The 13616-nt window shown below is 38.6% G+C and overlaps 1 protein-coding gene across 5 annotated transcripts in view; it reads right to left on the minus strand.

Moving 5' to 3' along the window:
* Nucleotides 1-13616, minus strand: part of KATNIP (katanin interacting protein) — a 246741-nt gene that overhangs the window by 116363 nt on the left and 116762 nt on the right. For all 5 annotated transcript variants that reach the window (XM_074197385.1, XM_074197384.1, XM_074197382.1 and 2 more), the window contains 2 exons: nt 4660-4788; nt 150-414 (listed from right to left, as the gene is read on the minus strand). In XM_074197385.1, the coding sequence (XP_074053486.1) occupies nt 150-414; nt 4660-4788 (394 nt within the window). The remainder of the gene's footprint in view (nt 1-149; nt 415-4659; nt 4789-13616) is intronic.

Below are 13616 nucleotides of genomic sequence, written 5' to 3' on the forward strand. Positions count from 1 at the left end.
GTTCCTTTGAATCCCCCAATCTTTTGACCCCTGAAATCCCTGACTTCATCTTCTATTCTGATGATAAGGTAAAATTGAGGGGTATCACCTTGAGAGATCAAGCATTATCAAACAAAAATCATGCCACACCGAATGTAAGAATAGCTCACCTTTTGAAGCTGGATTAAATTCCAGTACAATGAGTGTATCTGAGAATTCAGTATTCAATCCCTTCGCCTCCTGATCCTTGGGAGCTTCATCCAGAACAGAGTCACTTCCAGAAAGTGGAAGGTCATCTCCAGAAGATTCTGGAGTCTTATCCTCTGGCACCTGTTCTGTTAATAAGTCCTCTTCAATAGAGTCATAATCTTCATTGGAACAGTCTTTTTCTTTTTTCTGTAGGTTTACACTAAGCTCCAGGCTTTTTCTCAGTTCCTAGCAAAATCCAAATAGATTAAAAAAAAAAGTAGTATTCACAGAATACCTCATTTGAAAATAATTAATTTTAGTCAAAGAAAATATTTCCACTGAAATAACGTTAAAAAAAATCATCACTCCCAATCTTGTTCCCTCATCCCCATATTTTGTCATGGATAGACTTGAAGAAAGAAAATAAGGAACAGGATAAATGCGTATTTCTCTGGAGAAATTGGAATAAGAGGTGGGGTAAGACAGGCACTAAGATTGGTTTAATTTAACATTTTTACATATAGAACAAAATTTTCAGGAATGTAAATAACAAGCATGTTATATTTTCTTGGATTCAGATATCCATAGCTAAGGAAAACCTAGCTTTTTTAGATTGAGGTCCACTTCTGACTATGTGTTCTAATACCTAAGTGGCAGATTTCCCAACCTGCCAATAGAGTATACAAAGAGAACATAAAGCCTCTTAATTGCTAGCCTTGCAAACCCAAACTTAAAAAGCTATAGCTGGCCTTTAATAGCTGGCATTTCTGTAACACTTTTAAAATTTACAAAGCACTTTACATACATTAAAAGGTCATAGCAAATCTTAAACTTTATTATCTCCCAAGTCACAAAACACTTATAATACACACTTTAAACCCATGTAGAAAGCCCACTACATCTCATTTTTTTTTATGCCATCTCTCTCAAATCTTAATGGAATCACAAACTGGGGATATTTGGCACTAAATGGATATGTGTGCCTAATATTGGATTCTTAGCTTTGAAAAGTTTGACATTCCCATACTTTTTTTTAAAGTCAGTTTATTCAAAGAAATTATTGCTTTAAATTTTCCTTCTATCAATTGCCTTTCCAAGGGTTTGCTTATGTCTATATTGTACCAGAAGTTCCCTCACAATAAGGAAAATACCTCTGTCAAATGTGAAATCAGTATAGTTTATTTCTAATTGTTGGTCTATTGACCATTCAAACAATTTTGCAAGATTTAAAAAAAAAATCTCAACTAAATAAAAACTATGCTTATTTAAATACATCCCAGATCTGTAATTGTATTCCTGAGCATCCTCCCTCTGTTGATATATATATAACAAGCCCTCCATGTCTCCTAAATCTAACAGTTCTCAGACATTTTGGTCTCGGGAGTTTTTTATGCTCTTTAAATTACTGAAGTTCCCAAAGAGCTTTTGTTTATGTAGGTAATATCTACTGATATTTCCCATATTATAAACTAAAACTGATAAAAATGTTAAAATATTAATTCATTTTAAAAGACAATAATAAACTCCATTCATTGCATGTTAATTTGAATTTCATTTTAAATGAAAATAATTATATTTTCCAAAAGAAAATAAATCAGTGAAAAGAATTACATTGCTTTACACATTTTTGCATATCTCTTTAATATATAGGTTAGTAGAAGACTGCTGGATTCTTATATCTGTTTCAAGTTGAAGAATATGAAGGAAATCTGGCCTCACACAGATTTGTAATTTAAAAAAAAGAGTGTGTCAATAGTCAAATAATGTCTTAATAATAATAATAATGTCAGGGTGGCTAGGTGGCACAGTGTATAGAGCACTGGCCCCAAAGTCTGGAGTATCTGAGTTCAAATCCAGCCTCAGACACTTAATAATTACCTAGCTGTGTGGCCTTGGGCAAACCACTTAACCCCACTGCCTTGCAAAAAAACCCTAATAATAATAATAATAATAATTTTATTATTTTGAAAAAAGTTTTAATCTCATGGACACCCTGAAAGTGTCTCAGGGTCTCTTGGCATCTAAAGGTCATGCTTCAAGAATGCTACCTTAATAAATAGTTCTCTTCAGTTGCTACAGTAAAAAATATTCCTCACCCAGTGGTCAATCTCATGTCAATGAGTTTCTTTCCCATTTAGTCAAACTGGTCTTTACTCCACTGACATGTAATTCCTTCTTGGGTCCATAACTCAAGGCCAATCTAAACTGGCAGACCTGCCAGGGCCCATGTTCCATAGGCAGAGTTTGCATCTTCTCTATACAATGTTTAAAAACTAGGGTGGGCAGCTAGGTGGCACAGTGGATAAAGCACTGGCCCTGGAGTCAGGAATACCTTAGTTCCAATCCGGCCTCAGACACTTAATAATTACCCAGCTGTGTGGCCTTGGGCAAACCACTTAACCCTGTTGCCTTGGGGGGAAAAAAAAACTTAAAAAAAACTAGGGCAGGATATTAGTTGAAGAATTTAATGCTTCTTTGGCATGACTCATGTTAGCTAATTAATTATTATTCTTGACTTTAGGGCACATTTCCTTCAGGGAACATACCTTTGCTACTGATCCATGTTATCTGTGTGGAACCACAACCACAATATGAAAAGTATTCTATACGTTTGGGACCTCTATGTGTGCTGAAGTGTATGGCTCCCAGACTTCATCAGTTCATGGCCCCAGAGATAAGCAGCTGTTGACATAGGGAATGGGGAAAGACTAGAATGTCTTCCCCAATTTTTACTTGAAAGTGATAAAACTACCCTTGTCATTTATTAGATTTTCAGTGTGAGGAATTGAAGGTTTAATAATGAAGATTCTTTCTGTATCTTGCCAAAGAAGGAGGTATTTGGGGTCCAGCACCATGCAATGTCCCATTAGTGGCTGCCAGATAGGCCTAGACATATAAATTCCAGCTCATTAAGACCTCATTCATTAAAATCAGTCCTTCCTCTTCTCTCCTCCCCTCCCCCACACCAAATACCCCCAGTCCTAACACTAGGTAGCTCCAGTGACTCCTGCCATTGAAACTGTCCTGAAAACAACAACACTTTTCAAAAAAAGTTCCAAGTTTAAAAGTGGAAAAAGTAAAAAAAAACTAAGAAACAGACAGGGATAATTATCTAGTAAGCCTCAAACTCAAGAATATTTTTTCTCATTTTACCTGAAGTTTTTTATTTCCCCTTTATTCTATTTAACTCAGTTCCATCTTTATTAAGAATCTTGGGGCAGCTAGGTGGTGTAGTGGCTAGAGCACCAGCCCTGGAGTCAGGAGTACCTGAGTTCAAATCCAGCCTAGCTGTGTGGCCTTGCAAAAAAAAAAAAGAATCTTGAATCTAAGAATATATAAGGCATCTTGCTAAGCACAAGGTAAAAAGACAAACATAAAATTCTCCCTGGCTCTCAAAGAGCTTACATTTCATTTGGAAGGCTTCAACAGGTACAGAGATAAGAATATTAGAAGACATGAAAGGGATCATTAAAACAAAGAGCTTTAGGAAATTTTGAGATGGGAGAAAGGACCATTACTACATCTCAGAGATTCATCTGGGCTAACCAATAAAGTTAGATGACTTTTCTTCTAACTGCCCAGGGAGGATGGGTATTTTGATTGGGGACAAAAAAATTTCTTTTGGAATTTGGTACCCTTTGAAGGAGAAGATAAATCAGGGTAGGTAGAATGGCACAGTAGGAAATTTAAGGAATATGAGGACAGGTCTCTGTGGGCTTTAGGAGAGGGTTGAAAGAGGGTATAGAAGGATGCCAAAGGCAAATTTTGCCTATGTGGCTCTATTTTCAGGGTAGAAAAATAAAAGACACCCTTGAGTACCATCTGAGTTGCAGGCTTAGCTTAGTACTATGAATCTCTGGTAAGAAAAATTAGGAATGCACCTGTTATATTATGGGTTAAATTGGGGATATTCTAGAACAATTACTAATAAGAAAGCATATATTATTATAGTCCTCACCCATACCCTCTACCTTCTCTGGGTCTGTTCTGGAAATTATCATTGTTTTTTTTTTCATTAAAAGTTTATACTATGGATTAATTCTGGAAATTAATCCTATCTTAAGAGTATCATTTTTAAAAAACAATATAAAATGCAATTGATAAACTGTCATCTTGGAGCATCTTTTCTCCGGGCAGTGCACCAATAATATTTTCAAGAACCTTTGGCAAGACAGCAAAAATCCAAGGCAACATTTTCTTTTCTCAGCATGGCCTGCACTTCTACAGAAGAAAGACACTCAAAAAAGCTTCTTGTTTGTGACCATTAATTCCTAAGAATATAATGTATAACAAAATCAGATAAATCTTTCACATGTAATTTTAAATCTTTTGATTACTTGCTAGAGGCTTTTTTGATGTTGTGGTCATTAAATACTGGTCTTATTACTTGCTTTCTACATTTCATCTGTGGCTAGTAAAGAATCTCACCTAGTGATGCAAATTATTGCCCAATTGTTTAAATAATCAGAGTGAAGTCTATTGTGATCTTACCATTACATCATGAATAGTTAAGAGTATCCTTTCTTTGTCTGCATCACTGTGGGAGTCTGATTGTCCATGCGTATTCAGAAGGGAAAAATTAAAATCACAGGTAGTGCTGTTAGTGGGATAACTGGAATTCTGCAGACAAACATAAAGAACAGAGTATGGTCAAAATTCTTCATTGTTACTCAAATTATAAAACACTTCCTGCATGACAACTGATGCTTCCCAGAAGAACAGAATCTCAGAGCTGAAATCTCATGGCTATTATTCCAAACTATATTTGATCACAGATTCCCTCTACAACAGATTCAGCATTAAACCTTTGCTTGAAGATCTCTGAGGACATATTACTTTCTGAGTCCACTTTTAGATTGCATTAATTATTAGGAATTTTTTTCTTTTAATCATGTTTAAAACTGTTCTATGGTTTATTCAGCTTCCATTTGTTCATCTGAATTTTGTCCCTAATTTAATACTCTTGCCTGTGACAGCCTTTAACTCTTTCAAGAGAATGGTTAAATCCACCACCCACGATTCTTTTCTTCAGAATAAATACATTCCCAGTCCCTTCAACTGATCTTTCCATGGCATGAGCTTCCTGTTTCTCCATCCAGGCTACCCTCTTTTCTTTGCTGGTCATGTTAATGTGCTTCCTAAACTGTGGTTTCCCTGGAGATGAACACAACAGCCCACAAGTAGGACCAGAGCTGAATACATCAGAGCCACCCTATCCTAAGCATAAAGACACCACCGACTACAATGGCAGTCATATTGCAGTGCTGACTCCAATCCCTCAGGAGCAGGCGAAATTGCCATAACTGAACTAAAAAGGTAACTGGAAAGCTAATTTCAAGTATATTAATCCCACTTGCAGAGTGTTTAGCTAGTCAGGTGGCAGCATAAACCAAAAGTCATATCTGACAAGATGTCAAATACTTGCCATAGCACAAATTAGTGCAGGAGCATTCTAATTAGACTTATGTCTATGTATCTAGACTTGTGTCTATGTATCTCTCCTCATCTCCACCAAAACAGCCAACAATATGTGTATATATACAAACACATTTATTTTCTCTGTTAAGACCTCAAAGTTCTCAAGAGTAGGAATCATTTCATTCATTTATTCTTTCATGAGTTCATTCAATATACACTGGGAGACGCAAAGTTCAAGTGCGACATTCCCTTGCCCTCAAGGAGCTTATAGACTAATGTGGAGAATAAAAAATTAAACATGGACAATGTAAGTGCACTTGAGAGTTGTGAAACAAACGTGCTAGTTAGATAAGAAAACAAAGATTTTGATCAACAAGAAAAAAACAGGAAAAGATTCAAGGAAAAGCTAGCATCTGAGTAGACTTTTAAAAAAATGGTAAGAATGTAAGAATTCAACAGGGGGTAGGGCGGAGCCAAGATGGCGACATGAAGGGATCCAGTCCTAGGAGCTCTCTGATAAAAACTCATAAACTAAGGACTCTACTTAAACTTTCGAGAGACAGAACCCACAAAGGGACCCAGTGAGGCAGTTCTCCTACTCAAGGTAACCTGGAAAAGAGCAGAAAGGCTCTGCTCCCCGGGGTCGGGGTCGGAGGGGTGGCCCGCCAGATGGGTGGCCTGCCAGAGCCAAAGAACTTCAGCCTCCCAGAGGCAGCCCCAGAGCACTGGGAGCCGTGGCTCACAGCAGCAGGGGAGTCTCCTGAGCTGCACCCCAGGGAGCACCGGCACAAAGTGGGGGAACAGCGGGACCTCTGCCAGAGCGAGCACGTGGAGCCCAGCCCTCAGGGCACACAGCCAGCAGCCTGGTCTTTCAGCAGCCTAGAGAAACAGAAGCAAGTGGAGCTGGTAAGCAGGAGCCCCCCAGGGCATGAGCCCATTGAGCTGAGGGAGGGGAGTGAAGAGAGACTGCAGAGCTCTGTCCTCTGCCACTGGAACAGGACTCTGGGGCTCTGACCACATTCAGATTCTGATCACAGTCTAGGCCCCCCCATAGAACAGCAAGGGCCCCCCACCTCGGCCCCGTGGCAGAGGGGGGCACTTATGGTCATTCACAGAACAGGAGGGAGGACAGAACCTCACACACTGAGACCCTTGTGGGAGTGTCCCAAAAGCTCAGGAAGCACCCCCCAAAAACAGGCTTAGGCTGGGAAAATGAACAAAGAAACAAGAGGAAGACCATTGAGAAATATTTTGCAAATGAGCCCAAGAAGGATCAAAATACTCAGTCTGAAGATGAGGAAGCACAAGCTCCTGCATCTAAAGACTCCAAGAAAAACAGAAATTGGGCTCAGGCTATGATAGAGCTCAAAAAAAGACTTTGAAAATCAAATGAGGGAGTTAGAAGAAAAACTGGGAAAAGAAAGGAGATGCAGAAAAAACATGAAAATGAAGTCAGCAGCTTAGTCAAGGAAATCCAAAAAAATGCTGAAGAAAATAGCATGCTAAAAACCAGCTTAGGTCAAATGGATAAAACAGTTCAAAAAGTTATTGAGGAGAAGAATGCTTTAAAAAGCAAAACTGGCCAGATGGAAAAAGAGATAAGAAAACTCTCTGAGGAGAATAAATCCTTCAGATAAAGAATAGAATTCATGGAGATTGATGAATTTACCAGAAATCAGGAATCAATACTTCAAAACCAAAAAAAATGAAAAATTAGGAGAAAATGTGAACTATCTCATTGAAAAAAACAACTGATATGGAAAACAGACTTAGGAAAGATAATTTGAAAATTATTGGAATACCTGAAAGTCATGATCAGGAAAAGAGCCTTGACATCATTTTCAAAGAATTACTACAGGAAAATTTCCCTGATATTCTAGAAGCAGAGGGCAAAATAGAAATGGAGAGAATCCACCTATCCCCCCGAGAAAGAGATCCCAAAAAACCAACCCCCAGGAATATTATAGCCAAGTTCCAGAACTCCCAAGTCAAAGAGAAAATATTACAAGCAGCCAGAAGGACACAGTTCAAATATCGTGGAGCTGCAGTCAGGATCACACAGGACTTAGCAGCAGCTACATTGGAAGCTCGTAGGGCTTGGAATACAATATACCGGAAGGCAAAAGAGCTTAGAATGCAGCCAAGAATCAACTACCCAGCAAGGCTGAATGTTCTCTTCCAGGGAAAAAGATGGACTTTCAATGAACCAGGGGAATTTCAAAGGTTCCTTTTGGAATGGCCAGAGCTGAACAGAAGGTTTGATCTTCAGATACAGGACTCAGGTGAAGCATGGAGATTGGAGGAGAGGGGGGAAATAGGAGGGACTTAATGAGGATGAACTGCATGTATAGAAAAATGATACTGATAATATTCATATGAACCATCTCAGTTAATAGAGCAGGTAGAGGGAGCTTTTATAGTTGAAGCACAGGAGAAAGCTGAATTCCAAGATAAAATATGGTGTAAAAATGGAGTCAATAAGAAAAAAAGGGAAATGGAATGGGAGAAAGAAAAAGGAGAGAGGGAATAGTCCAAGCTATTTCACATAATAAGATTTTTTTTTATTACAATGAACTATTGCAATGATATGGAAGGGGGGAGGCAAGGGGGGAATGAGGGAACCTTTGCTCTCATCAGAGATGGCTAGGAGAGGAAACAGCAAATATACTCAATGGGGTATAGAAATCTGGAGTAAGAAGGAGGGGGGAGCAGGGGGAAGGGGTGGGGATGTGAATAAAAGAGGAGAGGATGGACCACGGGGGGACAGTGGTCAGATATAACACATTTTCTTTTTTTTACTTCTTGCAAGGGGCTGGGATTGGCTGGCCTGCCCAGGACCATAGGGCCAGGTGGATTCTGGGCCGAAGGGGTGGTATGGAGGCTCAGGGCTTCTTGGCCCCAAGACCAGGGATCTGTCTGCTGCGCCACTCAGCAACCCTACAGCAGAGTCAGAGTGGAAGGAGAGAGAAAATATAGTACATGGTAGTGGAGAAATAAGAAAGGAGGGAGTTGTGATCAGCAATGGCAATGTTGGAAAAATATGGAAGTAACTTTTGTGATGGACTTATCATAAAGAATGTCATCCACTCATGACAGAGTTGATGGTGTTGGAACAAAGACTGAAACACATTTTTTTGTTATTATTATTTGGGGGAGGGTGCAGGGCAAGTGGGGCTGGGTGGCCTGCCTGGGGCCACATAGCAGGGTGATCATTGGGTGTCTGGGGCCGGATTCAGACCCAGGTGCTCCTGGCTCAAGGGCCAATGCGCTGTCTGCCACCCAGCCACCCCTACTATTGTTACTATTTTGTTACTATTTTATTTTGGGTCTTTTTTTTCTTCTTTTTGGTTTTTGCAGGGCAGTGGGGATCGGGTGGCTTGCATGTCACATGGCTGGGTGATTATTGGGTTTATGAGGCTGGATATGGACTCGGGTGCTCGTGGCTCCAGGGCTGGTGCTTCGTCCATTGCACCACCTGGCCATACCTACAATTATTACTATTATTTTCTTTTTAATTTTAATTTTTTTCTCCCCCCTTTACTTTTTTGCCCAAGCAAGTCTATCTATATTCATGGGGGGGAGGGGTATTTTGTTTACTTGTAAACAAGTCTATTTTATTAATGTAAAGAAAAACATTTGTACAAAATGAGAATAAAAAATAAATTTAAATAAAAAAAAAGAATTCAACAGGGAAGGTAAAGACATTCCAAATACAAGGACTAGCATAAGTAAAAGGATTGAGGCAGGAAAGTATAAGGCATATCCTGTAGTAATGTTTGTAACAGAGAGCAGAGAGAAATCCAATGAGATATGCTGAAAAGCTGGATAGTGTCAGATTATAAAAAGCTTTGAATGCCAGGCAAAGGATCTTGAATTGTGCTTAGCAGACAACAGAGAGCCACTATAGATTTTTGAACAAAGCAATGACAGGGCCACATCTATGTAAAAAGAATCTTCTATTAGTTCTATGAAGGATAGGCTTGAAGAAAAAGCAGAAGATCTGTTGGGAGGTAATTATAGTGCTGGAGGAGGGTTGATAATAAGGATCTGAACTAGTGTGATGGCACTAGTGTTAGATTTGATAGAAGTGGAAGATGCAAGAAAGGTAGAATCAATAAGAGAAAGTGATAGGTTGGATACGAGAGGTGAAGGAGAAAAGGGAATTAAATTAAAGATAATCCAAAGATTTTGAACATAGAAGACTAGGTAAATGGCAATACAGTTAGGTTCCAATTAGCACACATAGTGAATCCCATGATGTGTTGGCATCATTTAAATTCACACTGTATATTTTCACTGGGCTGGAACCAAATACCATATTTTATAACTTTGAATAGTACAGATCTGAATACATGTGACTACTTCAGGGAATTCATTATTTGAACTAATAAAGATTTCTGGGTGAAGAGTATATTTCTTATTGGACAAGTTAAATTTGAGGTGACAGTTGTATGTACAAGTGGTGATATTCTGTGGGCTGTCTCTTAGATCTGGAGTTCAGAAAAGAGGTCAGGATCGTATATAGAAGGTTAAGAAATTATCTGCAGAGATGTGGGAGTGTATGAGCCTACTAACAAGGAGAACTTGGAGAGAGGGTTAAAGACAGACCCTGAAGGAATATTCACATTTAGGGACTAGGGAGAACTTGATTGACATTTGGTTTATTTTGAAAATGTCTAATTCTAAGAGGATTTCAAAATGGCTTTCTTACTTTTCAAAGTATCTTTAGACTATTCAATTCAATCTTTCAACAACCATAAGTCTGCATTTCCAAAAAGCACAATCAACCCTTCCTCTAGTTGTATTTTAAAAATAGTTGCTTTAAAGTAGGAAATAGCATTCTAACTCAAGTCCATGGGAATGACCATTGGGTCGACTTTTCCTCCCTTAGTCCTCAGGCACACTGTTTTTCTGAGTTCCCTTTTCCTGTGCTTTGATATTCAATTGGTATTGACACATGTTGTTTCATGTTACAAGTGGGGATAATTCTACCATTAATACTACTGATTCCTGTTTATCTAACACTTTAAAGCTTGCAAAATATTTTGTATAGATTCTTCTCACAACCAACCTGTGAGAGATGTGATATTATTATCAGCATTTCACAGAAGAGGAAACCTAGGCTCATGGAAATGGTTAAAGATTAAGCATGATGGCATACACAAGTCAGTTCATGAGGTGAAAGTTCAACCCAGCGTATTGTTGTCTTGAGTTCAGAGCACTATCCACTCGGAAACATTGTATGACACTATTGGTATTTGATAGGGGGTATTAGAAGTGATGGCTGGTCCACCCTGGCTTAGGAACCCCAGAGAATGGAATCTAGGATAAAGCTGAGGCTACAACCTCTTCTTTTATGAATAATTCCTGACAATCAGATAGTTACAAAAGTAATAGCAGAGTAAACACTCCAGTGTCTATCAATAGGCTCAACTACATGAAGATAAATACTCACTTGCAATTGCTTACATTGCTAGTACATGTGTTACAAAGGGAAGAAAGAAACTATATTCTGTACAATACAAAGAGTGGTCAGTAACCAGAAAACATAAACAGGATAGCTAAGTGGTTTAGACAAAAGCCTGGAGGCTGGAAGGCTCAGTTTTGTGGGGACTGGCTAGAGCACTGAATTTGGAGTAAAGATGTTAGGTTTAAATCCCTGCTGTGATAGGAGCTCAAGGATGACCTTTCCTTTCTCTGTGTCTCAACTTCATCTCTGAAATGAGATGAGACCAGTCAGGTCTGTGTCCATCATTTCAGGATCCCACAAATCCTTCATTCTCCTAGGATCCTACAAATGGTACCATGAGGATTCAGCCCTGCATGTCACAGAAGAGGAGCTGGAAATTCCAGGAAGAGAAGGAACTCTTAATGAGACAGCCAATGTATGTCAGGACAACCTACTGCTTCAGAAGCCTGGTTGTTCGTTCTTTCACTGTATGATCATGCCTCTTACCTAATATGAAGGAGTTTGGTTTGCAAGTCAGGATGTATATTTTTGGACAATTGTAGATGTTTATGACATTTGGAAGAAAGGTAAGACTAGAGAGAGGTGCATATGCTATGTGTCGTGAAAATGCAAGATGCTGTGGATCCAAAAAGTATATAAATTGGACCTTTCAGAGGTGAGACAGTCCCTAAAGTATCTTTTCTTGACTAAGTAACAGTTGTCACATTATGACTCTTCATAAAATTAGTAACTTATCTAATTTTTATTGAGTATTCTGAGATTCTCAGATGATGAAAGGCATAAACTAAATATTAATTCACTCTTGGAGAAAATCACTTGATCAATTAATGAATATATTAGGTTAACTCTAAATTGGGAGTGATTTTATTAGTCAGCCTGCCTCCTATAGGAAGGAAGAGCTGCTAATTACACTTTTCTACTCTTTTAAAATAAATTAAAATATTTATTAACTAAATTCAAAAAGTATTTATGAAGTGCTAATTTACAGAATTTTTGTCCAGTGATATAGATCTGAAACTCTTTTAGAAAGCTGCCTGAGATCAGATTATAAATTACATGCCAGGGTAACAGAATTATTATCTATAAGAGGCAGATCTGAACACAAGTCCTCCTGTTTTATAAGGCCAATTCTTAGATACTGGAAATGCAAGGATAAAATAAGATAGATCTTTGCCTTCAAGTAAAGTACCTAGATAAAGTATCTAGATGATGCATTGGATAGTGCTAGTGCTTCTTGGATTTAAATCTGGCCACAGATACTAGCTTTGTGACCCTGGGCAAATGACATAATTTTCTTTGCCTCAATTTTCTCATCTGTAAAATGAGGGGAGAAGGAAATGGCAAACCACTCCAATTATCTTTGCCAAGAAAACCTAAAATGGAGTCATGAAGAGACAGATATGGCTGAAACAACTGCCCAACAAGAACTGCCTTAAAGTAAGTTTATAATAGGTGGGATAAACTATATATGCAAATATCTACAAATAAATTTGAAGTCCAAATGGAAATCTGGAGGAGGAAGAGTTGTTTTCAGGTATTGAGGAGAAGAGCAGATCAGGAATTTTTTCATAGAAAAGATGGCACCAGAATTGGACACTGAAAGAAGAGAGGGATTTCTACAAGAAGGATCCTTCCTTTCACAGGAGAATTTCCACAGATAGAGATGAGGGTGTATAGGAAACAGCCCACTTCAGAAATGAATGAAACCATGAGAAAAAGTCCAAACACAAATATGCAATAGCGGTTTATAGATTTTCATTCCACTGTCAAATAGGGAGCCAAGAAATGTATTAAAAGAGGAAAATGACATTATCAGAACCAAACAATACTTTTAATTCCGAATGACGGATCACAATGAACAATACATATGGAAGTTTGTGCAAAAGGGACAAAGCTTAGAGGTAGGAGGACTTCTTTTTTAACTAACAGGTCAGATTAATAATTCTAGATTAATAACTACTGAGGAACTACTACTCTGCTGGTAGTTCAGGCTTGAAATCTCATGTCATCCTCAACCCCTCATCCAATCAGTAATCAAATCTTGTTATCCCTTTCTCTACAATATCCCTCACATATATCTTCTCTCCTCTCTCAAAGCTAATCCTGTAGTTCAAGCCTTCCTCAACTCTCATCTGTATTACTTCAAATGCTTTCTAATTGGTCCTTCTGTCTTAAATCCCCCCCCAAGACTTTCTCCCCAATACTCTGCTGTTCCAGTGATTTCTTAAAGTGCACATCATATTGCTCTTGCTTCTTTCCCCATCCCTACACCAGTGGTTACCTATTACCTCCAGGATGAACTACAAAGTCCTTTCTTTGGCATTCTAGGGTCTTCTATTATACTTCCCTCCATGCACTCTACATACTAGCTAGGGCTCTTTATTCTTTATTGTGTTCCACACTTCAAACCCTGTCACTGTATCTTTTCACTGGGTGAATGCTTTCTTTCCTACCCCCCAATTTTTGGAATCCCCAGTTTCCTTTCAGATCCAGCTCAAGGGCCACCTCCTCCAGGAGGCCTTTCATCAAAATCCAAATGCTCAGGCCAACCTCTTAAGCT

Source organism: Macrotis lagotis, chromosome 8 (genome assembly GCF_037893015.1).
Source record: "Macrotis lagotis isolate mMagLag1 chromosome 8, bilby.v1.9.chrom.fasta, whole genome shotgun sequence".
Classification (NCBI taxonomy): Eukaryota; Metazoa; Chordata; class Mammalia; order Peramelemorphia; family Peramelidae; genus Macrotis; species Macrotis lagotis.